The 26,419-nt window shown below is 47.1% G+C and overlaps 2 protein-coding genes across 2 annotated transcripts; both read left to right on the forward strand.

Moving 5' to 3' along the window:
* The first annotated feature begins 15,435 nt into the window (after positions 1–15,435).
* On the forward strand, positions 15,436–18,195 carry LOC123147025 (cysteine-rich receptor-like protein kinase 10). Its single transcript, XM_044566281.1, has 7 exons — positions 15,436–16,201; positions 16,306–16,413; positions 16,552–16,733; positions 16,892–17,102; positions 17,299–17,539; positions 17,631–17,781; positions 17,893–18,195. Exons 1-7 carry the CDS (start codon positions 15,436–15,438, stop codon positions 18,193–18,195), a joined length of 1,962 nt encoding a protein of 653 aa, XP_044422216.1.
* A 1,094-nt stretch (positions 18,196–19,289) lies between these two features.
* LOC123152797 (cysteine-rich receptor-like protein kinase 10) lies at positions 19,290–22,099 on the forward strand. Its single transcript, XM_044572238.1, has 6 exons — positions 19,290–20,133; positions 20,420–20,607; positions 20,822–21,032; positions 21,214–21,463; positions 21,557–21,707; positions 21,788–22,099. The coding sequence occupies exons 1-6, from the start codon at positions 19,290–19,292 to the stop codon at positions 22,097–22,099; spliced, it is 1,956 nt and encodes a 651-aa protein (XP_044428173.1).
* The last annotated feature ends 4,320 nt before the right edge of the window (positions 22,100–26,419 follow it).

Consider the following 26,419-nt stretch of genomic DNA (forward strand, 5'->3'; position numbering starts at 1 on the left):
ATGTTGCTACAGCATGCTACTTGTTCTGGGACATGGAAGTCATTTGCTTTGCTACCGACAGATCAGCTCTGCTTTTAATTTTGTGCCACAAAACATTCAGTATCAAGAATGAATGTCAGAGTCAATATATGCTTGATGGTTTTGATTGGGGCCTGATCGCTTGTTACCAATACGAAGAAATATAGCAAAAAAAATTTGGGGTTAAGAGATACATTTATGTCAAATGAGTAGCACATACCACAAAGATGAACTCTAAAAGAAAATTGTGTGCGATAGACGATGACTAGGCTGAGCATATCATCCTAACAGCTCGCCCTCTCCCCCTCTCCACGCATAGTCGCCTGGATGTGCTATTTCTTCAGATTTCTATTTCGACAGAAGTTATTTTCAGATGTTCTGCTTTTGTTTGTAGTAATACACGTGACTAGGCAATCCCCCAAAATGCCATTCATTTTCAAGTTCAATTCTACGGATAAACTGCAACAACAAAAATTGCGCAAAAAAGTCCCCATGTACATGATACCTAACCATATGGTGGGCTATCCAGAATCCGTGCTGAGGTGGAAGAACTTTTGAAGGGCAAAATATTTGTTCCATTCATTAATTAATATGGGATTTTAAGTTCCGTACAAGCCTGAGGGACATCTGAAAAATAATAAAAGTATACTCTCCTGGCATCAAATTACTCCAACTTAACCCAATTATTAGCCTAAGCACGGAGTCCTGCAAAAATAATAACCAGACTTACTTTTCGTTCTACGATGACATAACTGAAATACTTGTCCGCAGTGCTCTGTCACAACCAGTTTGACATCTGCTGACGACTGTAGCACAGTGACGTGCACAAGCAACGTCAGAATGGCCGCTGTAATGTCACATCTGCCTAACTGCATAATCTTGCAGGTCATTTGTCGGAAATACTACCGGAAAATGGTCCTACCCCGACGGCCGAAACAATGCCGACGGCTGCCGTCGGCCTACTTGAAGCTATGTTGACAGCCTCGTCCTGGCCGTCGGGCTACCCCTATCTACGCCGACAGCAGCCGTCGGCACAGAACGACCGTCGACCTAGATGCAGACACGCTGACAGCAGCCGTCGGCATACCTGTGGGCCCGACGACCCCGCCCGTGACCAGCGGCTAACACCGTTGAACCTATGCCGACGGTCGGGACGGGCGGCCGTCGGCATATCTCCGCATGCCACTTCACCGATCCGCGGCGTAGATATGCCGACGGCGGCCGTCAGCATAGGCGCCACGTCACCGATCCGCCAGACGGCGCCCACCTAAACCCTGACGTTTCTATGCCGTCGGCATAGTTATTTTTTTACATGTGTTTTTTACATATGTTTTTATGCTTTTTACATATGTTTTTATGCTTTTTTACGTATTATATGAATATATATGTAGTTTGTAATTTTTTCCATAGATTATGAATATATATATATATATATATAGTTTGTATTTTTTTGAGCACATTAATAATGTGTCGTCATGTTCTTTTGAATATAGGACGCGTCGGGTCTACACGGAGGGGATGTAGCTGTGGGTTTGGCCCGGATGTTGTTCCCAGGTGTCCCTCTGTGCTGACCTGACACAACCGGGTGGAGAGGTCCACTGGTCAAAGCCCGTTCGTGGAAAGTGAAAGGGCTAGATCTCGTGGTCAACCGCTCCAGGGTTAGGCGGGACGGGGGCCCTGGGGGGGGGGTAGCAATGCCACCGGAGCGTCGCACTGGCCCCTCATACATGCAAGGTGGTGTTGTGGCATGTCCGAAGAGGCAGCACGCGTCTCCGAGGCGTGGCCCCCCTCACGGACGGCGCCGCCGCCGGCACCTGGAGGGGGGAAACGGATGCGTCGGGTCTATACGGAGGGGATGTAGCTGTGGGTTTGGCCCGGATGTTGTTCCCAGGTGTCCCTCTGTGCTGACCTGACACAACCAGGTGGAGAGGTCCACTAGTCAAAGCCCGTCCGTGGAAAGTCAAAGGGCTAGATCTCGTGGTCAACCGTTCCAGGGATAGGCGGGACGGGGGCCCTAGGGGAGGGGTAGCAATGCCACCGGAGCATCGCACCGGCCCCTCATAAATGCAGGGTGGTGTTGTGGCATGTTCGAAGAGGCGGCATGCGTCTTCGGGGCATGGCCCCCCTCACGGACGGCGCCGCCGCCGGCACCTGGAGGGGGGAAATGGACATGTCGGGTCTACACGGAGGTGATGTAGCTGTGGGTTTGGCCCGGATGTTGATCCCAGGTGTCCCTCTATGCTGACCTGGCACAATCGGGTGGAGAGGTCCACTGGTCAAAGCCCGTCCGTGGAAAGTCAAAGGGCTAGATCTCGTGGTCAACTGCTCCAGGGTTAGGCGGGACGGGGGCCCTAAGGGGGTAGCAATGCCACTGGAGCGTCGTACCGGGCCCTCATACATGCCAGGTGGTGTGGTGGCATGTCTGAAGAGGCGGCACGCGCCTTCAGGGGGTGGCCCCTCTAACAGACGGCGGCGCCGCCGGCCTCCTCCACACTCATTCCGCATCTCGCCTACCCCCCTACCTGCGCCCCGCCGCCGCCACCACCCTCTTCATACCCTCACCCCACCACCACCCCCCGTCCGCCCTGCCACATCTCCAGGCCGGTCCACGCTGCCCTGAACCCGCGCCCTCCGGCCTCTCCTGCTCGGCCTCAGCGCCGCCCCGACCCCGTGGGCTCCGGCACCCCTCTCACACAGACGGTGCCGTCGCCGACACCCCCTTCACGGAGGGGATAGGAAGGCTAGTGTGTAATTAACATAGTGGAAACATAATTTTTTTAAGAAAAAGAACAATGTTGTTGCATAAAAAAAGAAATATATCTATGCCTACGGCTTAACAGTTGGCATATATGCCACGTGGCTTGATTTATATATGCCGTCGGCATAGGGCACCTTATCCACTCGCGGCCACCCCTCCTCCACTCGTTCTTTCCCACACCCGCAGCCTCCTCCACTTGCTGCACCCCGCCGCCTCGACCCGCACCTTCCGCCGCCCGCCGCCGCTCCACCCGCGCCGCTCCCCGCCGCCCGCCGCCGCCGCCCGCGCCCCTTCCCTCGCCCCTCCCCGCCTCCACCCTGACCCTCTCTACCCCCTCCTCGCGCCGCTGCCGTCCACCCGCCCCGCGCCGACCCCGCCTCGCGCCGCCGCTGGCCACAGGGCTCCCTGCCCCTGGCTCGGTCTCCTGGAGCCGCAGACCGCCCGACGAGCACGCGTGGGTGCGGCTTCGGTCGGCCCTGCTCATCCATTGCCGTTCCCTCCTGCCCCAGTGAGCACCTCCCTCCACCGCCGGACGCCGCCGTGCCCGCCCCCAACCCCAGTGAGCACCCCCTCCCACAAACCGTTGTTGCCGTTGCTCGTGTTCATGGTGGCCGAATGAATAGATAGATGCTAGATAGACGGATGGATGCTAGATGAATAGATAAATGGATGGATATTTAGATACACACTAGATAGTTTTGTGTAGTTTTATTAGGTATTTAGATACAGACTAGATAGTTTTTACTAAGTTTGTGAATATAGATGAATAGATGTCGGGCAAGTTTGCGATAGATGGGTGGATATTGGTCAAGTTAGTGTTTTGGTCATGTTGATTCATATATAAGAAGCAAATCGAGGCACTTGGTTTCTAAAATACTTAATAAGTTTTTTTTCAATTTGACATGTTGTTTCATGTTGATTTATAATGTTGTGCCAAATGGTTAATGTGAGGTGAAGACCTACATTTTTTTACTTGGTGGAATTAACAGGATTTGTGGTGTTCCATCTTCGTGGAGTGACCGTCGACGTTGGAGGTGTTGGTCCACGATCGTCCCTCCTTTGATCGACTACATCCTCTACATCGAAGGGTGAGCAACAATTCCATGAACTCGTCCACTTATTTTCCATGTCACTAGATTAAATTTTCACATCAAGTCACGTAACCTAGGTCTCCCGTCCGAAAGGGTTGCATCGATAAATATGCATTCAATTGCATATTTATCACCGCAACTCTTTCGGATTGTCCAGCGCTTTCCACGGACAGCCCGAGGATGTGTAGATTGGGTACGTTATTCATGCTCTACCCCATTCCGAGACAGGATTTCGGCGACGCTTCCCTGTTGTTCTCCGGATGCACATTCTGTCAGCATTTTGCCAAGACGTGTATTTGGAGAACAGCGGGGAGGTGCTGCCAAAATTTTCTCTCAGAATGGGTAGAGCATGGACAACATACTCAATCTATACATTCTGGGGTGGGATTAGGACCCATCTATACCTATTAGAGATGTAGGTGGATTAAATGTCGTTTCTCATCAACACTCTAAAAAATAAAAAATTGATGTGAGTAATTTAAATGAATCCTTAATTTTGTTGTGTGGCTTCAATAAAGCAGAGATGGCAGATAATTAGTGGATGTATAGTGGGTTTTTCCATCGGAATCAAGTGACAACAGAGTGGGTCGAGAAAACTGATGTGTTTTTGAAAGAGATATTCCGTAGTCCAATGAAGGATGGTGCCAGAATGCCCGTGTGCCAAATGTAAGAGACGTATGCACAGAGATAAGAGTGAGATGACTAAGCACCTTCACACACATGGATTTATGCCCAACTTTAATATGCCCATAAACTTTTCCCAACGGGACCGTGGTAGAGAGGAGGTGATACGACAACGCGTCGCTGGTTATGAGGACGATGAGGTTAGAGACATGCTAGATGATGTCTTTGCTGCACAGCCGACACCTCCGTCACATTCAGCAATGAACCGGAGGAGCCGGAGGAAACCGCAAAGGCCTTCCTGGATATCTTGGCCTCGTCAAAGAAACCTCTCTATGAGGGTGCCAAGCTGTCTGTGCTGGATGCCATCTTGCAACTGATGGCAGTGAAGGCTGAGTACGGCTGTAGCCGAGGTTGCTTTGAAGCATTTCCGGGAGTATGGGCTAACAGCCTGCCTGAGGACCATGAACTGCCGAAACCATGTACGCTACGAAGAAAATCATGAAGGCGCTCTCCATGGACTATGAGAAAATACATGTTTGTCCAAAGAATTGCCTTTTGTTTAGGCATGAGTATGCGGATGACAACTACTGTAGGAAGTGCGGTTCCTCTCGGTATATTGAGGTGGTCGATGAGCATGGTCAGAAGCGGCAGCTAAAAATCCCTGTGAAGGTTCTTCGATATCTTGATTTTATAAAAAGACTGCAGCACCTTTTCATCACCGAGCAGTCTGCCAAAATGATGAAGTGGCACAACGAAGGGAAAAGGTACAATCCAAAAAAAATTGTACATCCATCGGAAGGTGAAGCATGGAAGTCATTCGATATAGAGTACCCGGAGGAAGCAGCCGAGGCTGGGAATGTCAGAATTGCTATAACAGGTGATGGGTTCAATCCATATGGTATGTCGTCTAATCCATACAGCTGCTGGCCCATATTTGTTATTCCGCTCAATCTCCCTCCCGGCGCCATAATGCAACGCAAGACCATGTTCCCGTTGCTTATAATTCCGGGGCCTGAATATCCGGGGAAGAATTTGAGTGTGTTTATGCAGCCATTGGTGGATGATTTGCACCATTCTTGGTACTTCCCGAGGTTGACATACGACCGGCATCTGCAGAAAAATTTCTTGATGAAAGTTTGGCTACAGTATTGAATGCATGACTTTCCCGGCTATGCCCTATTCTGCGGATGGTGTACAAGTGGAAAGATGCCTTGCCCAGTGTGCATGCAGGCCTTGATTTTCATTTGGCTGAAGAAGGGTGGCAAGTATGTTGCCTTTGACCTGCGTCGATAGTTCCTCCCTCTAGACTATCCTGATAGGGAAGACAAGAAGAATTTCACAAAAGGCAAAGTTGTCCATGAAGTAAACGAGATTCCAACGTTTTCTGGTGCGGATGTGCTTGCTCAGCTGAAAGCTCTTAAGCCTGCCGGCGAAGGGAAATGCAAAGGCAAAGGCAAAGCCACAGGCGAAGACGAGGGCGAGGGTAAAGGAAAAGGTAAATGAAAAAAATGTTTTGAAGCTTATGGTGAGACACACAACTGGACTCACATTACCCCCTTCACGCAGCTTCCCTATTTTAATGACCTCAAACTTCCATACAACATCGACGTGATGCATACCGAAAAGAATGTCGCAGAGTCCCTTTTTTGCATGATCCTCAACATTCCTGATAAGACAAAGGATGATGTTAATGCTAGAGTCGATCAACAGAATATTTGTGATAGACCACGTCTACACATGCAGCCTCCCACAGGCAGTCAAAAATCTTGGTTCAAGCCAGATGCTGACTTCGTACTTAAAAAGGATCATAAGATGGAGGCATTGAAGTGGCTGAAACACATTGTGAAGTTCACTGATGGTTATGCGTCGAATATAAGTAAGGGGGTCAATCTTTCAACGGGCAAAGTGACCGGGCTCAAGAGTCATGACTATCATGTATGAATTGAGCGGATTATGCCAGTAATGGTTCGGGGCAATGTTCCCGAGCGTGTCTGGCGTGTGCTTGCGGAGTTAAGCCATTTCTTCCGCACGCTTTGTGCTAAAGAAGTATGTCCTGAGAAGATAAAAGAAATGCATAACAAGGCGCCGGAGTTGATATGCAAGCTAGAGAAGATCTTCCCGCCAGGCTTCTTTACTCCGATGACACATCTAATTTTGAACCTTGCAAACGAGGTATTGTTGGGGGGCCCTGTGCAGAATCATTGGCAGTACGGCCCTGAGAGACAGAACAAGCATCTGAGACATAAATGTGGAAACAAAGCTAAGATTGAAGCTTCCATAGTTGAGGTAGTTATCCTAGAGGAGGTGGCAGACCTCAGGACAACCTACTATCCGGACCATGTTCCCACGTTGCACAATAAGGTGTCTCGATACAATACAGAAGAACCCAAGTATAAACCCAAGTTGCCTCTATTCATCGGGCAAGGTGGCAGGGCTGGATGCTCGACACCTTGTCTCATGCCACGAGATGAGTGGGAGGATGTCATGTTCTATATCTTGCACAACATCAAGGAAGTTGAGGATGAGTGGATGAGGTAAACTTTTGCACCATTCTTTTAGTCAATTCCTTATGTTCACTTTGCCTAGTTCTTATACCGCTTTTCTTATTGTAGTCGATTCATTGATGAAGAGTGGACGGGAATGCTGCCTCCTACTGAAGCGGGGGCACTTGCTCTTCTCCGAAAGGGTGCTGATGGAAGGAAAATTTTCGTTGCATGGTTCATGGAGAAACTAATTTTTCACACTTCCCTATTACCTATTTCACCGTACAATTCCAATTAAACTCATGCACCCTATAATTTCAATTAAACTTGTAGGGAAATGATCCGAACGAATCAATGGATGAAGAATTGAGATGGGTTTCCATGGGTTTTGACCCTGCCGTCATGACATGCCAAAAGTATGAAGTGAATGGGTATCGCTTCCATACAGAGGAGCACTAGAACAGTCGGCCTGATCCCAAAACCATAAATACCGGAGTCTTCACTGAAGGAGATAATAAAGTAGATTACATTCAAACGTGGCCATGAACCCCTAAGTCTCACTGTGTTCAAATGCTGATGGTTTGACCCCAAAAAGGGTCTGAGACATACGCCTTCTGTTGGTTTAGTTGAAGTTAAACCATCAACCGTCTATGCCGGAACTGATCTCTTTATTGCCACTACCCAGGCCACACAAGTATATTATCTGCCTTACCCATGCCAGAAAGAGTACCTAAAGGGTTGGGAAGTTGTGTTCAAGGTGTCGCCACATGGTAAGCTATCGGACCCGAACGATGATGATTACTACAACATAAACCCCATGACATAAGAGGGAGTGTTCTTTCAAGAGGAACATGATGACGTGGTTCGAAACAACGAGGATGATGACTTGGGTTATGTTGACCTGGACCCAAACGACGACGACGCACGGATTGATGGTGAGGCAGTTGTGAATCAAAGAGACATAATTATGCTTGAAAAGTTAAATGAAGACGCTGACGATGAGGAAGAGCCTCCACCTCCGCCAGACCACTAAGAAGATATGCGTGATAGTGATGATGAGACCGGTCGACAAATAGATTACAATAGTGATGATTCATATGTGTTCTAGAAAATGTAAGTTCTTTTAATGATCACTACAACAGTATGCTTAATGTGCTCTTCTATTATTAATGTTTTTCCTGTATGCTTGTTTATTTGATATCCTTACTAATTGTTTATTCTCTTCTCAATGTAGGTTTGCTAATCATGGGCAAGTCCAGCGGCTCCAGTTTCCTCAGTAAATTCAAAGGACTTACTCGGAGTGGACGAGCCCACAAGGTTCCCTCCCGACTACGCGAGGATGACACCTCACAGGGAGGTGGAGGGGTCGGGGGAGGAGACCCTAGAGGAAGAGGGGGTGGGGGAGAGCCCCTAGAGGAGGAGGAGGTGGCGGGAGAGGCAGCCGGGGCAAAAAACTCTGGGCCGTGTCCGAAATAGGAGGGTCTTCTTCGATGCCCTCCTATACTGAGGCACCTTCTGAGTCTGAGGAGGAGTATGTTCCTGATGGCGAGGAGGAGGAGGGCGAGGAGGAAGAGGCCGAGGAGGAGGGTGAGGAGGGCGAGGAGGGTGGTGGAGGGGAGGTTGACCCCGAGTTGTGGGGTGACTTGCCAGCGGGTGCTCCGCAGGGGTGGCAGCATGGTACTGCCGGAGTACCTACACCACCTTCTATCGAGGCGCACAAGTGGCTCATTTAACCTGCGGGGACAGAGTAAGTGCCTCTCAATCATATTTTCAACACATGACAACATTTTCTTATTGTACACATGGCAATCCTTTGATTCTTTTGCAGTAACTGGATCCTTCGCGGAAAGGGCCGTAAACCAAACGGCCTTATCACTGTCCTGTTGAAGGAGTTTTGGCCTGGCCTATTCTACCCGCGGCCAGATAGGGACCCACAGCTGCGGGTTTTGGCCATGAGCTTGGCCCACTACGAGGCTTGCAGCAACGCGGAGTACGGGACGGCCGCTAAGGCCGTGATCACCAACTTTTGGGTAAGTTCTCTTCTGAATCACTTGTCTTTAGTTTCGTTCATAGTTTATCATTTAATCACTCAACTCATGCCTTGTTTGCTTCTGGTTTATGCATGATTGCAGCAACTCTATAGAGTTCTTGACGAGCACAAGGCCAGAGCCGACGTGGTCTTGCTTGCGGCTGCGAAGAAGAAAGCTCGTTAGTTGCAGTATGAGGTGCGCTGGGTTGCCGTATCGCAGTACTACCACATCTACCTGCAACAAAAGATGACCAAAACTCAAGCGCAGAGGCAACAACTTACCTTGAACAGGGAGCAGTTCATGATGGTAACTATTACTGACTTTTCATTGTTTCAAGCAGTCAACTATATGTTTCGTGCTCACATTTCATGCTTCCAAAATTTGCATAGGTTGTTCCTCGTTGGTGCTATGGAAGGCATGACGGATGGGCGAATTTGGTCGATAGGTGGCTCGACGATGATGCAGAGTTTGCTGCCAAGAGCAGCAAGGCCCGGGCTAACCGTGGAAAAGACGGGACACACGGCTAAGTAAACATGAACCACTGGGGCTTCAAGGCCATGAAGGTATATCTATATGCATGATGCGTTTTTTGTTGTTCTTTACCGTCATGTTCTTATGTATGGCTAACTTCTGTTTGACGTTGCAGGAGGACAAGTTGAAGAGGCCACTCTCAGACATTGAGTCGTGGAAGCTGGCCCACGAGCGGAGTGATTGCAAGGATGGTGAGAGCCAGTATTATGGCAAGACCGAGCAACACCTGGAGTCTTACACTCAGAACTATCAGAAGTTGCATCCGGATGTTCCTGTTCCTGAGGTCGCCCAGTCTCAGATCGACGACACAGCGGTGGTGGCCATCCAGGGGAAGTCACATGGTCAGTATCCGTGTTTCGATGGCTTGATCACTCCTTCGATCTCGTACACATGGCTTCGGGCTACCAACCCGAGCCAGTTAGAGAGTACGGGGCGTTCACAGACTCCCTTAGCTCGCCAGCATGCTGTAAGTACTTCCCCTTTATCTTCTTTCTCTCTAGCATTCTCAGTTTATTTTCAGCATTGCTCACTTAGAAACAACCTAAATTATGTAGGCATATAAGGCCTTTGTCGAGCATAGGAATCACGAGGTGCGAGAGTACTTGCAACGAGTGAAGGCAAACGATGATTACAACCGTCAAATGATGACGGTTAGTTTTGCCCTCTTAAAACCAAGCTAAATTTTTGCACTTTCATTCCTTCTGACCTTCTAGTTTGCTTGTTTAACGAACATCCAGGTAAGGATGGCAATGGGTAGGGTATGGGCAGGGTAGAGCAATACCATACCCATACCCGTATAGTCAATGGGTACAAAATTCTACCCATACCCGTACCCATGGGTATGAATCTTTACCCATGCCCATACCCGACGGGTACCCGTACCCATTGGGTACCGAGCGGGTAGAACAAATAGGACACAAGTTGTTCACAACTTTACACTCGTTGATAGCACATTTGACAAAAAAATCAATTATCGCAGCTCAATAATAGGTAGATGAGTAAATGACCACTATAAAAATTTAGAAATCACAACATACTCATAATAGGAGTAGCTGAGTCACATGACAAATTAATGATTAATTGACGACAACTTAACATTAATTCACAAGCGGGAAGGGTATGGGTATACCCGCGGGTACAAGGTTATACCCGTACCCTACCCATGACTTAATGGGTAGGGTATGGGTACTACCCATGGGTATAAAAGTGTGCCCATACCCTGCCCATGCAGGTATGGTACCCGCGGGTACCCGTACCCATGGGTAAAATTGCCATCCTTACATCCAGGCTATGTTGGCGTCTTGGAGTAACCGCACAGATCCACCACAAATGGGACCCCCACCACCACCTGCAGGAGAACCCCCACACGCGCCCACGTTCGATGAATGGGTGGCACTAGGCAGTGATAGTCCGGTTAGTACATTTGCCCAACTACTGACAAACTAGTTCTCGTTCATTCAACACTATCATATCATATTTACCGTTAGAATCTTCTCTCAAACATGTAGGGGACCGGTGGCTCGACTCCTGCTTCGTCGACCCCAGTCACTCCGATCTGGTAGAGTGATGGTGGTCGCGGTGGCGGTTTTGGCGGAGGTGGTCTTAGCGGTGGTGTTTTTGGCGGAGGTGGGGTTTTGGCGGAGGTGGTCTTGGCGGTGGTGGTTTTGGCGGTGATGGTTTTGGCGGCGGTGGTCTTGCTTGATGTCGTTGATGATACCCGTGCATGTGGCCATCGTGCCATACCTTTCATGTTCCTACTTATGTTTCATGTCTTGCACTACTTATGTTCATGAACTTTCGCCGGTGATGATCTTTAGATGATGAAGTTGAGTATGTTTAGACGATGAACTGTCATATTTCTGCATGATCCCATATTTTTCTGCTTTTAAATGCTGTCAAATGAATTGAAAAAGAGAAAACAGGGAAAAAAAACTATGCCTACGGCAAAGCCGTCGGCATAGATGGCCCAGGACTTCCCAGCGCGTGCCACGTGGTAGGGCTATGCCTACGGCTCATCTATGCCGACGACTTTGCCGTAGGCGTAGCCCTGCCGCCAGGAGGCACCAGGGGGCGATACATGGCACGGCTATGCCTACGGCAAAGCCGTCGACATAGATTTTGTCTATGCCTACGGCTCGTAGGCATAGCCCTGCCACCAGGAGGCACCACGGAAAGCCACGTGGCAGAGGTATGCCGACGGCTTGGCCGTCGGCATAGATTTCCACCTATGCCGACGGCTCCCTGCCACGTGGCTTCCCATGATTCGCCAGCGCTTTTGACGGCGTTGTCCGTTGCCGTCAGGCGAAAAACACTGCCGACGGCTAAATATGCCGACGGCCGAGCGGCAGCCATCGGCATAGGTCCCTATGCCGACGCCTATACTATGTTGATGGTCTGACAAGACTACGCCGACGTGATCTACGCCGACGCGGCTATGCCAACGGCAGCCGTAGGCATAGATCTATGCCGAAGGGAAATGGCCTATGCCGACGGCCCAGCGAGTCCGGTAGTGAAATAATGGAATGGTGTCATGCTAAAGAAACACATGTGATAGTACATTCCTTTTATTTTTCTTGCATTGTTGTTGCTAAGGTTGGTATAAGAAAGAATTAGTTAATATGGTGACACTCAACGACTCCTGAAGATGGTGCGGTGTGTGTGTATATATATTGTAGCCATACAAAGAATGTGTGTTTGCATATGACTGCGTCCATCATTGGAGGTAAATGACAATGAATTCGTCTCTTGCCTCACCAATCTGAACATGGAGTTTTCGAATCGAATATTGAATAATCAGTTTCCTCAATTCAAATTCAAAGTTTTCAAGATCTTCAGAAAAAAGATTGATCGGCGGTTGTGGCTATGTTTCTTGGTCGTTTGGGCGGCGAGGGGTGTGGTGGGTGGCTCAGGCGTGTAGTCTATCGCAAGCAGTCACATTGCCTAGATCTGGACTTGGTTGCATGGGTGAGCTACGGAGTGAAAAGCTCCACGCTTTGGCGGCGACGGCGGCGGTGCCCGCTGGTGCTGTGGTCCTCTTGAGGATGTCATTGTGGTTCTCTCTATGCCAGGGTTTTCGGGTGAAGACTCTTGTTCATCTCGGACTCGACATCGGCAACACACAGTGTCATTTCCCCTCTTGAGGTCACTTTCGTGGAACTTACGTGTCCTAGAGTGTGTCTTGACATTGTATTTAGGTCTACCAGTATTATCTTTCGGCAACGCAGCTGCGTGCATTTAGTTTTTCCGGCTATATCAGGATCTATTATGTAAGAGGGCTACCTCACCTCCTTGTATCGCTCTGCCGTGTATTTTAGTTTATGCTTTATTTATAAAGCAGGACGAGAGCCTCTTTCGAGAGAGTCAGATTCTTCAGTTTTTTGAGACCATACCCATAGAACAATAGTTCTAGATATTTTTCTCTATTAAATTGGATATACACAAGGGGCTACAAAGAAGGGACAAAGTAATAGGGAACATAAAATTATCCTATGCCAGTTTTGGATATCGTTAATAAAAGGGGTCATTTGAACTATGACAACACTTTTCTGAATATTTAAATGGGAGATTTCCCCACCTGAATCGAAAGGCACCACACAACTGAGAATGCCCACCCCGCGACACCACTTGTGTCGCAAAGGTAGATTTGAAAGGTCACGTGAGGCAAAGACGACGCCACAACACCTATCTGCCACACACGAGCAGATCCATCACAGAGGTAACTAGATCGGGGCAAAGTGGATGCACATACCAATGAGCTGCATGAGTAGTAGACCAAGGCGTCATGCACCCAGGTGCGAGCCATCCACAATGGCGAAGAAGAGCATGCTCACAAGCCCCGATGAATAGCCTGTGTGGAGGGCTAAGGGGGCGCGGAGCTTATCCCGGCCCGCGGCCTCCTCCAACGACGGTGAGGGTAGGGACGGTGGTAGTGCCGCTCTGGATTAGTAGCGTCGGGGGCCTCTGGCGTCACCCTAGAGAGACGAGCCGGAGGTGTATGAATCTCAACTAAGACAACATTATCCTAAACTACTATCGTCTGTCAATCCATCTCTGCAAGCAATCAACATTCTTGCTTTTGACTCTATGTTGAAGGAGAATAAGATCCTGCTTGAAAAAGTATATTTTGCGGTGGTGAGTGCAGGAGCTTCCATTCAAATCTTGCCATTTCCTTGGTTCCAAATATTCCAGCATCCCAAAAATAATGATGCTCAAAGGTATTTCCTTATGGAGCTCTTTGAAGGCCCAGTAGAATATTTTCAGCTTTTTGGGGAGAATACACTCCGAGAAGCTTTGAGCTAAGATACGATCCTAGAAAAGATGCAGGGCAGTTTCTTCATTGCAAAAGACACAATTGTAGTAGTCGAATTCATCAAAGAAACTCTTAGGTGGCTAGGCTTTCTCCTGCTCCGGTCGGCACTGCTGGCGGTCTGCCTCGCCTCCCATGGCCTTTGGGCCGTGGAGGTGCAAAGGACCCCGGCCCCTCGCCATTGGGAGGGATCTCACTCTCGTTCTTTTTCTTTCAGGGTCTTGGTCGGGGTTATGTGGCGGCGGCGATGTCCCCTAGTAGAAATAATGTCTCCCACATCCGATCTCCATTGCAGTGGTGGATCTAGCATCATCGGAGGGCGCCTGGTGTTGTGTCTCCGATGGATCTTGTGGGATTCGATCGGTGCTGGTCATTGCTGGATCTGCTTGGATCCAGTCCTCGTTTGTCTTTGGTTGTGTGCCTACAGGTTTGATCCTTCTGATCTACACTTCTCTTGAACTGCGGCGGATGCTTTTCTGGTGCACTGGTCCTGTAGGGCCTTGGCACGATGACTTCCCGACTATCTACCACAACAACGTTTGCCCGGTTTCTGCGAGGAAGCGACGATGATGGCGGCGAGCCGAGGCGCGCTCCAGTGCTTGTAGTCATCTCTAGGTGGTCCATGGACCTGGTTGTAAGTTTTGTTACTCCTGGTGTTCTATGTGCTACCATGACAGATGATGAATAGACTAAAGTTTCTCTTGCAAAAAAGATGGAGTTCATACAAGGTCACACAGAGAAAAATACCAATGTTTGACACCGAAGTTTCAGCACTTGATTATACAATACCATGAGACACCCAGCTACCACTAGTGAAACCAACGGTTACAAAAGAACGAACCCATGTGACTCACCAAGTGCATGCAATACAACTATGCAAATAAATTGAAACCATGTTATCTAGGTGATGGGGTACGTTCTAAACAGATGTGAGGTAGAAACTTCTAGCAGAAAGGACACGGATGGAGACCCATTTGAATTCTTGTACCGGCCGGCCAATAGTTCCAAAGGCACCATTTTATTGTACTTTTAACTAGTAAGTCAGTCGTGGTTTGATGGTGGCTAAATTCTAATAGTGACACAATAATTTCTTGACCAGACCGGCACGCAATGGTGCTAGAAACAGGCACAGAATTAGTTATTTTGGTTGGTGGATAGTGAAGTGCCCAAGTCAAGACGCTATGTGGAAATACTTTTCTCTATATGGAATAAGGAGACAAATTTATGTATAACCAGGTAGCAGCAAGATCAACTTAAAACTTTAACTAAGTACAACATTGACGTCCGCAATAAAAGTGCATTTTATTTGTCTTCTATTTTTCCCAGCAGCCTGGGATGACCATACCTGCTGAAGACCAACTCATTGATTCCAGAAACCAAGCATTATTGTTGCCTTGATTAGTTCCAATGTGTTGATTAGTTACTACTCCTGAACGGAAAGCAACTGACCAACAAGATGCAGAAATCAACTAAAAAAATGCTCCGGTATTCTCTTCTCCAGGCGAGCAATGGTGACTTGCTGTTAAATAAGTGCACGGACTGAATTGTTCATCTGGATTGAGAGAAGAGGAACAACATGCTGTTCGAGCAAGGCATGGCGATAATCCTGCTGCTCCTACTCAGCAGCCTCACACTGTTCCCGGCGGCAGCCGATGTATTCTGCGACAACGTTAAGGTCCTTACCGCCACCCTCCCCAACAAATCCTCCTCTTCCCCAGTACACTTTGCCACCGCCACCATCGGCCAAGCCCCCGACACCGTATATGCACTCGCGCTCTGCCGTGGCGATGTCCTCAATGACACAGCCTGCGCCGAGTGCATCACCAACGTATTCGGCAAAGTGCAGAATGCTACGCCGCCAGAGGTAGAGTGCTTCAGGGCTGCCTCCTACTATGCCGATTGTATCCTCATTTACAACTTCAAAGACATCCTCGCTCCCTCATTCACCAATAGTACAGAAGGAGAAAATGGTGGCGACCCTCCTTTTGAGAGGTGGAATGTCAGAAACGTCACCGGCGACGTGCCGCTCATCACTGGTCTCATCCACAAGCTGCTGGTGCAGACAGTGGAGAAGGCAGCCAGCGCGTCGCCGAGGCGGTTCGCCACGGGTGTCGTGGACAGCGGCACAAACTTCCCGAAGGTGTACTCGATGGCACAGTGCACGCCGGACCTGTCTTCCGGGGACTGTCTAGAGTGCTTGCAACATCTCCTTGGCATGATCAACTCCACCATGTCCCTCCGCATGGGAGGGCAGATGGGTGTCATACGGTGTTATTTCAGGTATGATGCGTCTCAGTTCTATCAAGGCCAACCAATGATAAGTCTGGGGCCGCTAGCTCCAACTCCAACCCAACACAAGAGTAAGTCCAGCCCCAGGGTTCCTATATGTAATTTTGTGACATGGAGGTAAAATTCTCTATTATATACACACCTGATTGGTTGTTATCGTATATGTCCATATCAGGGCGTATGAACAAGCTGTGGGTAATTCCCATAGTTTTAATACCTCTAGCTGCAGCAACATTTCTCTTCTCCATCTTGTACTATCGTCGGATCACAAAACAAAGAAAAGGTATGCCACTAATAATTAGTTAGTTTCTGAATGGGCCATTCTATTGTTTGAATTAGTTACTCTTTAATCATAGTCTTAATAAGACACTATTAAACATATATCAATAAAGAGGGATTGTGCCGATTCTTGATCATGTAGGTGAACTGATGAGGTTACAAGGATCAAGACGTTCTCGGGATTTGGAAGGAGAGGAACAACTAGTTTGGCAAGGCAAAAATTTAGAGTTCATGGTGTTTGACTTCCAACAGCTACTACAGGCCACAAATAATTTTTCGGAAGAAAATAAACTTGGACAGGGTGGCTTTGGTGCTGTATACAAGGTAAATTACTATGCGTGTGTTTTTTTATATGTTTATTTCGAAATTCTTTAGCTTCCTAACATGATAGCTAACAAAGGAGCCCACATTTATAACAATTGTTAGGAGGTTTTATAGTGCAAAGTGGAAGTGCCTAACTTTAGAATATATATTTTTACCAGGGCAAGCTTGCTGATGAATTGGAGATAGCAGTTAAAAGACTTTCTTCACATTCAGGACAAGGCTTCGTAGAGTTTAAAAATGAAGTCCAGCTCATAGCCAAACTACAACACAGTAATTTGGTTAGGCTCTTTGGATGTTGCTCCCTAGAAGAGGAGAAAATATTAGTGTATGAATACTTGCCCAACAAAAGCTTGGATTTCTTTATCTTTGGTATGTCTATGCATTTCTTATTTGAGTTTACACAATATTTATCAATGCATCAGAGTAACTAAAATTGACTCCACATTTTATTTTTCTGTTAACCCCATGAGTCTAATTTCATTACATAGGTAACCAAGTAGCACAAATTTTGATCAGTTAACCTGCCGTATTTCTCATTTTATACCAATGTTTGTCTGATGTGTAGATGAAAAAAGAAGAGCTTTACTTGATTGGTCCAAACTTGTAGCAATAGTTGAAGGCATAGCACATGGACTTCTTTACCTACATAAGCACTCCCGGTTACGTATCATACATCGAGATCTTAAACCAAGTAACATTCTCTTGGATAGCGAAATGAATCCAAAGATTTCAGATTTTGGTCTAGCAAAAATTTTCAGCTCAGATAGCACTGAAGGAAACACTACTAGAAGAGTGGTTGGTACATAGTAAGTTTCAGAAACACAATCCACTCTTGAGTACTTATATTACACCTCAATCATATGCAATAATTTTGACATGTATCATATACCATTTCAGTGGCTACATGTCCCCTGAGTATGCTTCGGAGGGTGTCTTCTCTATTAAATCAGACGTCTTCAGTTTTGGTGTTATTATTTTTGAGATACTTAGCGGAAAGTGGAATTCTGGTAGCCAGCAATATGGTGATTTCATCAATCTTCTTGGATATGTAAGATTATACACATAAACTTAAGCAAGTAAATTTTTTCTATATTTTCTGTGTGACCTACATTTTTTTTAGATATTTGAAGACATAACATAACCTTAAAACTGCAAACAGGCATGGCAATTATGGGAAGAGGGAAGGGGAATTGATCTTCTTGATACATCATTGGTTCCCAAAGGTCAATCGCCGAAGATTATGAGATACATTAATATAGCATTATTATGTGTACAAGAGAATGCAGCCGATCGACCAACCATGGCAGATGTTATAGCAATGCTATGCACCGACGATATGAACATCGACGAGCCTAAGCAGCCGGCATATTTCAACATAAGGGTCGGAAATGAAGAGGAGTCTTCTGCTACAGAGTCATGTAGTATTAATGACATGACCATATCTGTCGCAATTCCTAGATAGTTTTTCTCTCCTTGCTTACTATGTTTGTGATGTCCCAACATGTATTGATGATATTGTAACCATTGTGTCAAAGTATAAGTTTAAGTGGTCAATTTTTGTTTTCACAGACTATGTTGTTGCTACCTTGACTTCAGTTGTCCCTAATTTTATTTTATTTTGCATATTTTTAACGAGGTTTATTGGTTTATCTATAGCATTTTTATTACATTTTCTATCTAAATATTAAATTGGAACACGCATCACATTGTTTCGAAATAAAATATAATAAGAATTGTTGATGGTGTGCCCTAAGCGGTTTTTGTTTATCATAAGCTGACTCGAGTTTTAGACACATGATGATTTAATTCGTGGGGATGTACATGACAATTATTTTTAAGAACGAAGGTGCAAGATGCGCCCGACTTTAAATTATTAAAGCCCAGCCAGATAGAGTAATAAGAGGTTCATACAACCACCAACCACAGACAACAAAAGTAAATGATGTTCAGATACAGAGCTCTAAGCTGAATATGAGTGCAGATTCGAAAACATTTTGGTAGACTACGTGGCTGGCGACATTGCAGCCGTCCTCGCCATGGCATCAGTATGACCAAGCCGCTGGATCACCGTGTGCCCGTTGTCTCACCCTTCGCCTTTCCCAACAGAGCCCACTGCTGCCGAAAAAGTTACCACTGATACATGATGATTTGACACAAAAGTATGGTGTTGTAAAAAAATTGCAATATAATAGCCACGAAGTCATAAATCTTTTTCTTTAAAAGATGTTGTCCAATTGATAGATCTTGTGTTGGAATTTTCATTCAGGTGAGTAGTTATTTCATTATATAAACCTGTGACGCCTTGATTGACTTCTGGATTAACTAATTGCTCTATTCGATCCCTGCCGGTTGGTAGCTGCCATGAATAATTGTTTCATCGACACCGCGATTGACGGTTTCCATTTTATTGACTGTCTTTTTTTGCCAGAGAATTATTGACTGCTGAGCTGATTGCTGAAAGCCACGCAATGATACACAACTGAGGAAGCAAGCAAGGTAAAATTAGGACAAACAGAAAGAGAGCGTGGCCGGCCGTGCTGCGGTTAGCTAGCTAACATGCTGATTCCCGGCGTCCTGCTCCTTTTTTTGATGCCGCTGTCGGCAACGGGAACGGCACAGCTCTGCGGCAGCGGCAGCAACTACACCACCAACAGCACCTACCAGTCGAACCTCGCCGCCCTTGCCGCCACCCTCCCCACTAATGCCTCCTCCTCCCCTCAGCAATTTGCCGCCGCAACCGCTGGCCAAGCACCCGATGCCGTGCAGGCACTCACGCTCTGCCGCGGCGACTTCGCCAACGACACGGCATGTGCGGACTGTGTTGCCGCCTCATTCCAGCACGCACAGCAGACATGCCCCAACGACGAGGCCGCCACCGTCTACTACGACTATGACGACGTAAACAATCAGAGGCCAGGCTGCGTCCTCGGCTTCTCTGGTGACAGCGATTTCCTCAGCCCCGCGGCCGGTCTCACCGAGAATGGCACGCTCTTCGAGGCATGGAATCCGGGGAACATCTCCGCGGACGCCACCATCACCGCCGCAGACGTCCACAAGCTGCTGACTGTGACAGCCCAGGACTCGGCCGCCGACGCGGCGAGGCGGTACTCCACAGCGGTCATGGATGCCGTGCCGACGCTCTACTCCCTGGCGCAGTGCACGCCGGACCTCTCTGCGGGAGACTGCCTGGCATGTCTCCAGCGGCTCATCGGCATGGTCAACGCCACCACGTCCATGCGCCAGGGAGGACGGATATTCGTCCTGCGCTGCAACATCAGGTTCGAGACGTTTATGTTCTTCGACCAACCTATGCGGCGGATCAATCCATCCTCCATCACTCGGGCTCCTCCAACAGGCAAGATTATGTACACGAACTGTTCGTTTTATTTAATTTTGTTTCGCGCGTGCCCAGACAGTTCAAAGATTACTGTTGATCATGCTCTTGATAATTCGTTCAAGGATGTTTAATTTAAAAATACAGGAATCAAAGCATGGATAATTGCAATATGTCTGGCTTCTGCTGTGGCACTAGCTGCTTTCTGCTTCATGGTTTATTGTCGTTGCCTCAGAGGAAGGATCAGAAAACGTGGGTAAATGTGTTTCTGAAATGCTACTTTGTACTCCACTAAATATACAGAGCAGTAATTAGGGAGATCGATCCGTTGCACCAATGTTCAATTTTTCAGGTTCAGTGAGATTGCGAGAAAGGCGTACTATTAAGTTGCACGGAGGGGATCATGAACTAGTATGGGATATGGAAACAGGAATGTTATCAGGGTTTTCGTTTTTTGAGTTTGATCAGATACAGGAGGCCACGGGTAACTTTTCTGAAGAAAATAAACTTGGAGAAGGTGGATTTGGCCGAGTATACAAGGTACATATATCATACTCTTCTAAATCCTCCTTTGTATTAAATAGAGAAATATTTTATATGTCCCTGAAAATTCATAACTCTTAAATAATAATAATAATAATTAGTATCCCACATATAGCCTCGTGATAAATATTACTCCGAAGAACATCGATACAAAGTGGAGTTAATTTCCATTTTACTAATTACTTGGTAGTTGTGCTCTTTTTTTCTCCAGGGACATTTTCTTCAGGGAATGGAGATAGCAGTTAAGAGGCTTGCTTCACATTCAGGACAAGGTTTGGCGGAGTTCAAAAATGAAGTTCAGCTCATAGCCAAGCTTCAACATAGGAATTTGGTGAGACTGCTGGGATGTTGCTCTCAAGGAGAGGAAAATATACTGGTCTATGAATACATGCCGAACAAAAGCTTGGACTTCTTCATATTTGGTACACATTTGCATTTTTAGATTCATAGACATCGTTTAGTATATTGATGCCATAAATATGACTTAAAATATCCTACTGTAATGTTCTTAGAAATCCTATATGCCTAATAGCACTCTCTTGAGAATTGAGGTGTCCAACTTTTATTGTTTAGATGTCCTTTCTCTGCTATACTAATATTTAGTTCACGCAGATGAACGCAGAAAAGCTTTAATGGATTGGAACAGACGTCTATCAATAATTGAAGGAATAGCAGAAGGCCTTCTTTATCTACATAAGCACTCTCGTCTGCGTGTTATACATCGAGATCTTAAGCCAAGCAACATTCTCTTGGACAATGAAATGAATCCTAAAATTTCGGATTTTGGACTAGCAAAAATATTCAGCCCAAATAACAACGAGGAAAACAGTACGAGAAGAGTAGTTGGTACATAGTAAGTTTCAAATAGTTACACCACTTATGAATATTCATATACTACAAGTTAACCATATATACTAACTAGACCTATGTTATTACATCATTTCAGTGGTTACATGGCTCCCGAGTATGCTTCTGAAGGCCTATTCTCTATCAAATCCGATGTATTCAGCTTTGGTGTTTTAGTTCTCGAGATCCTTAGCGGGAAAAGGAATTCCGGTAGCCATCAATGTGGTGATTTCATCAATCTCCTCGGATATGTGAGTTCATACATGTCCATATAACATGAAAACAATTGCTTTGTTAATCATACTTAAGTATATCATGAAATTGCAAATAGGCTTGGCAGTTATGGGAAGACAGAAGATGGATTGATATCGTTGATGCATCACTTAATTCATTTCTTCCAAAGACTCACCCAACAGAAATTATGAGGTGCATTAACATTGCACTACTATGTGTACAAGAGAATGCAGTAGATCGACCAAACATGTTGGATGTTACTGCAATGCTAAGCAGCAAGACAATGATCCTACGTGAGCCTAAGCACCCACCGTATTTCAATCTAAGGGTTGGCAATGAAGAGGATACTTCTGCTACACAATCGTGCAGTATCAATGGTGTTACGCTATCTATAGCAACTGCTCGATAGCAGTTTCTCTTTGAGTTATGTGTTCTTTACTAAGCCATATGTAAAATCAAAGATTCTGTAGATGTTGTACAAGGCATAATTTTAAGTCTTACTCTTACATGTAGTGCAGAGATGTTTCTCTAAAATCACATTGAAATGGAATGTATATTGGAAAGTGGACGTAACCAATCAAAACCATGGTTGTGTTTCTAATAAGGTTTCTTATTAGATAGTGGTAGCGAAGGTGAGTTCACATCCCGAAGGCTGTAGATAATCCCACAAACTACAAGGAAAAATAAGGCAAGACAATGACAAAGCCGCAGAATGAGCATCTTCATCAAACCACCGTGCATAGATAGCCAGTTTATGATGATAAGTGTGGAGAGCCATCTGGTAATCAGAAACGTTATAGACGGCAACAACACCACCATCAGTAAACTTTTTCCGCATCCTTTTAAGTCTGGGAAACACTGGCGGCAAGTGCCGGTTGTGCTGGTGGAGTAGGATCAACCGGGGTGACCGGACACGGGGGACAAAAGACCTCCCCGGACAGAACGCACCATACACGACCTCAAATGTGAATGCACACGTAGGCGATGAAGTCGGTGTCATTAACAGCTTCAGTATCAATCCTGAGCCGGCAAACAACAAGAGATCAAAAGTGAATCCAACTACAAGTTGTCGATCCACAAGAGAGGGAAAACGAAATCAATCGGGAGCCCGAGTTGTGCTTGCGGGGCAAAAAGGAAAATGTAAACCAACTATTGCATACATTACACAAGACTTCTGGGACAAGGATGAAAAATATAGACTATAATACTACTGGGTGCGTTTGGATGCAAAGTATTTTTGTAGTTTTTCTAGAATACCGTGGTTTTTTAGAAAACCTTGGTTTTGAATACTTTGATGCGTTTGGCTTCAGCAAAAACCGAAGTTTTGTAAACCATAATATTCCAGAAACTGTGGTATTTTAGAAGTATTCGAAAAAGTGGTTCGGACCTCTTTTTTCTAAACAGAACAGAGAGAAAGTGCAGTTGACATTGCCATCTACGTCGAGATAAGAATATCAGCTGCGACCGCCTTCTAATTTTCCTCCATTTATCCCGTCCGATTGCAAGATTGCTGCAAGGGGTGACATATATATTAGATATGACGCTGCTGGATGGGATGACGGCACTGCTTAGTTTCTAGTGATCTTGCACGCTCCTGCATGGAGTCCTTGGCTGTCGATTAATTTCGGACGAGTAGCGCACTGATTACATCGATTGGTCCTTTTGGAGAACACTTTGTATGTAGCCGGATATATATGCTAGGTAGCCGATTCAGTATAAATGGCGCATGTACACACACAAAGAATTTTGGTCCGCCTCCAAAAGTACATGCAGGCATAGACATATAATAGCAACACGCTCCTAGGACTGTATTTACTTCAATCTAGTTGATTAATGAACTTAAGTTGCCACAGGCTCTTGATCAATCATGCACCTCCTGGTTAAATGAATCCAGCCATTGAAGGCCGGCTGAACGATCTGTTTCTTGCGCCTGTCTAGTTAGCATAGCAGTACACAAATCTGCTACATATGTGCGGACGACGTAGCAGCTGCATGCACCCGGCGGCTGTTAGGTCGTGTAGCTCACTGAGTTTCAGCTGTCAGCCAGCGTTACAATCAGTCAAAACTGTAGTATAACAACACCAGCCAAACACCTAGATAGTTTTGCTAAAACTAAGAAAATCCATGGTTTAAAGAAACTGTAGTATTCATTGTGTACACATCTGAATACTGTGGTTTTCAATTACCATGGTTCTCTAAAAACTTTGTTACCAAACTATGTTCAACTAGACTTTAATCTAAGAGCATCTCGAGCCGCGCCCCCAACAAGGCCCCCCAGGCGATTTTTCGGCCGCCGGCGCCGAAAAATCGGCCCAGTCGCGCCCTCAAGGGCCCATTTTTCGCCGGCTCGGGCCGAAATTGGCGCCGGCGGACCCAACCCGAACCCGGCGCACTAGGGGGCGCTCGGGGGCGCCGGGTGAATCGTTTTTGGCGCGAAACAGCCGCGGGCCTTCCTTGCCAGCGACTCGTCTCTCTTCTCGTCGCTTTGTCGTCCTTATGGCCTCGTTTCCCGCGGCGAATCAATGCCAAAGCTGCCGCGCGATGCCGCGCCGGTCAGCCTCCTCCATTGATGCGTCACGGGCGGCGCAGTGACCGGACGACGCGCGTCCCCTCGCCCGCCACGCGTACGCGCGACGGCTACGCGTACGAGCGGCGCCTCCGCCTATATAAGCCGAACCCCACCGCGCCAGTGACACACACAAAATCTCCACCGCCGCAGCGCCATTTCTCCCCCTTTCCTCCCTCTGCTCTCGCCATCTCCAGTTCAAAGCATGGCCGAGCGCTTCCCAGGCGACGGTGCGGCGGCGAACGGCTTCGGCCGCCGCCACCTTCACGAGGACGAAACTCGGCTCCTCTTCGAGGCTGAGTACCCGGTCCCACCGGACATGCGGGTGCTGGGGACGCGAGGACGAGCACGGCGTCGTGATCCTTTACAGCGACGACGACGAGGACGCCCCCAGACCGTCCAACCCGCCGCGCCAACCGGAGGAGGGTTGCAGCAGGGATGGCGGCCGCGGAGGAGGCGGCAACGACGATAACGACGACGACGGCGACTACACGCGGTTCTACCGCCTCCTCGGTATGTAGAACTGCAAGGGTGGTGGGCGGTGAGGAGCACCCTAGTAGCTTTTTTTTTCTTTTTTGTAAAATATTTTAAATTTGTACGAACTCGCCGAAGTTTGGTCGAATTTGCGCCGTGTTTGTGCCGAAATTAAAATTTTCAAAAAAAACGTGGGCGCCGCGACTGGGGGACATCACGCCCCTAGCACGAGGTTTGCGCCGGTGCGCGCCCAGGGGCGATTTTTAGCGCCTCCTGGCGGGCCAACGGCCGGAGATGCTCTAACAGACCAAATGAGAGCGCCCACAACATCAAGATAGAAGAATGAACTCCAGTAGAATAAAATCAAGACCTATGGTTAGACTGCGATAATTATATTAGCTCCAAAAGTTCAAGAGATAACCGCATAAAAATGGGTGATAATAGTAGTACCCTCTCTATAACATGATAAAGTTGCATAACCGATTTCAAAGTTTAGCTACAAGCCTACAATTAAGCAAAAACTGTCCACAGATTTATATCATTAGAAATTTATGGGGGATATATATCATTAGAAATTTGTCTCTGCAATTTAGATGTTTCAACTATACCTCACGATTGAAATCCTTGCTTTTTCTCATGGCTCTGGAAAATATTGCTTCGATCATGCGTGCCGATTCTTGTGTTCCTCTGAGTTTCAGAGACTCAAACCCTTGGCACCGATCTCCGTCGTGCAGTTCAGACTCAAACTCAGACCAGCAAGGCTGTTGGAGAATCGCTAACAAGCACAAGACTGGATGATTCACTGCATACGATGAATTTCCAAAAGCATTTAGTCAGATCCTCAAATTCCATTGGCATTGACCAACGCCAAATTCACGCCAATCACATAAAATTTAAAGCACGCGTACCCAGGCTTGTTCACCTGAACAGAGTGGGTTTGGATTCAACCCTTTGTGTGCATTGATCTCTATTTATAGCAATCGAACCGGCGACAGGTAGTCCCCGTCCAGAGCACCTTGCGGTTGCACGGGGAACCAGGGAGAAATTCACATACGCTACGAGCCTATGATCGTTGCTTATGCCCGATGGGATAGGCTTGCTCTATGATGCTCCACCAGGACTTCTGTGTGGGCAACCTGAAAGCCACTACAGAGGTCGCCATGGTTGACGTGGTAACTGTGCGCAGCACCAACAGGTGGGTCGGCAGTTTGGACTTTGGACTCCGAAAGGGGATTAGTTCGCGATGGGCATGTCACCAGCGATAGAAATTGCCGCCAAGGCGACCGGAGGGTGGATGCGTCGCTGGGCTCTCCGCCTGTGACCTAGGCCATCGAGAAGAGAGACGGATCTGGCGTTCGAGGTAGCAGAGGGACGCTTTGCGGCAAGGAGTTCCATATCACCATGAGAAGTGTCAACACGGCTGACGGCCCACATGTCAGCTCATGCTCGTAAGACATCCTCTAGGTATAGAAGATTTTTTTGTCCCCTAAAAAAGGGACGATCCGCCGCCTCGCGAGTAGTTGGATGTGACACAACCCAGCGGCTCAACATCTCTCTCTACTTCGCAACAGAGATCTTGTCGCCGAAAAATTTGCAACAGAAGTTATGTTGCAGAATATATTTTTTGCAACATAGGTTATGTTGCGGGATTTTTCTTTTGCAACATACATTTTGTAGCAAAGTTTTTTT

Source organism: Triticum aestivum, chromosome 7A, assembly GCF_018294505.1.
Source record: "Triticum aestivum cultivar Chinese Spring chromosome 7A, IWGSC CS RefSeq v2.1, whole genome shotgun sequence".
Classification (NCBI taxonomy): domain Eukaryota; kingdom Viridiplantae; phylum Streptophyta; class Magnoliopsida; order Poales; family Poaceae; genus Triticum; species Triticum aestivum.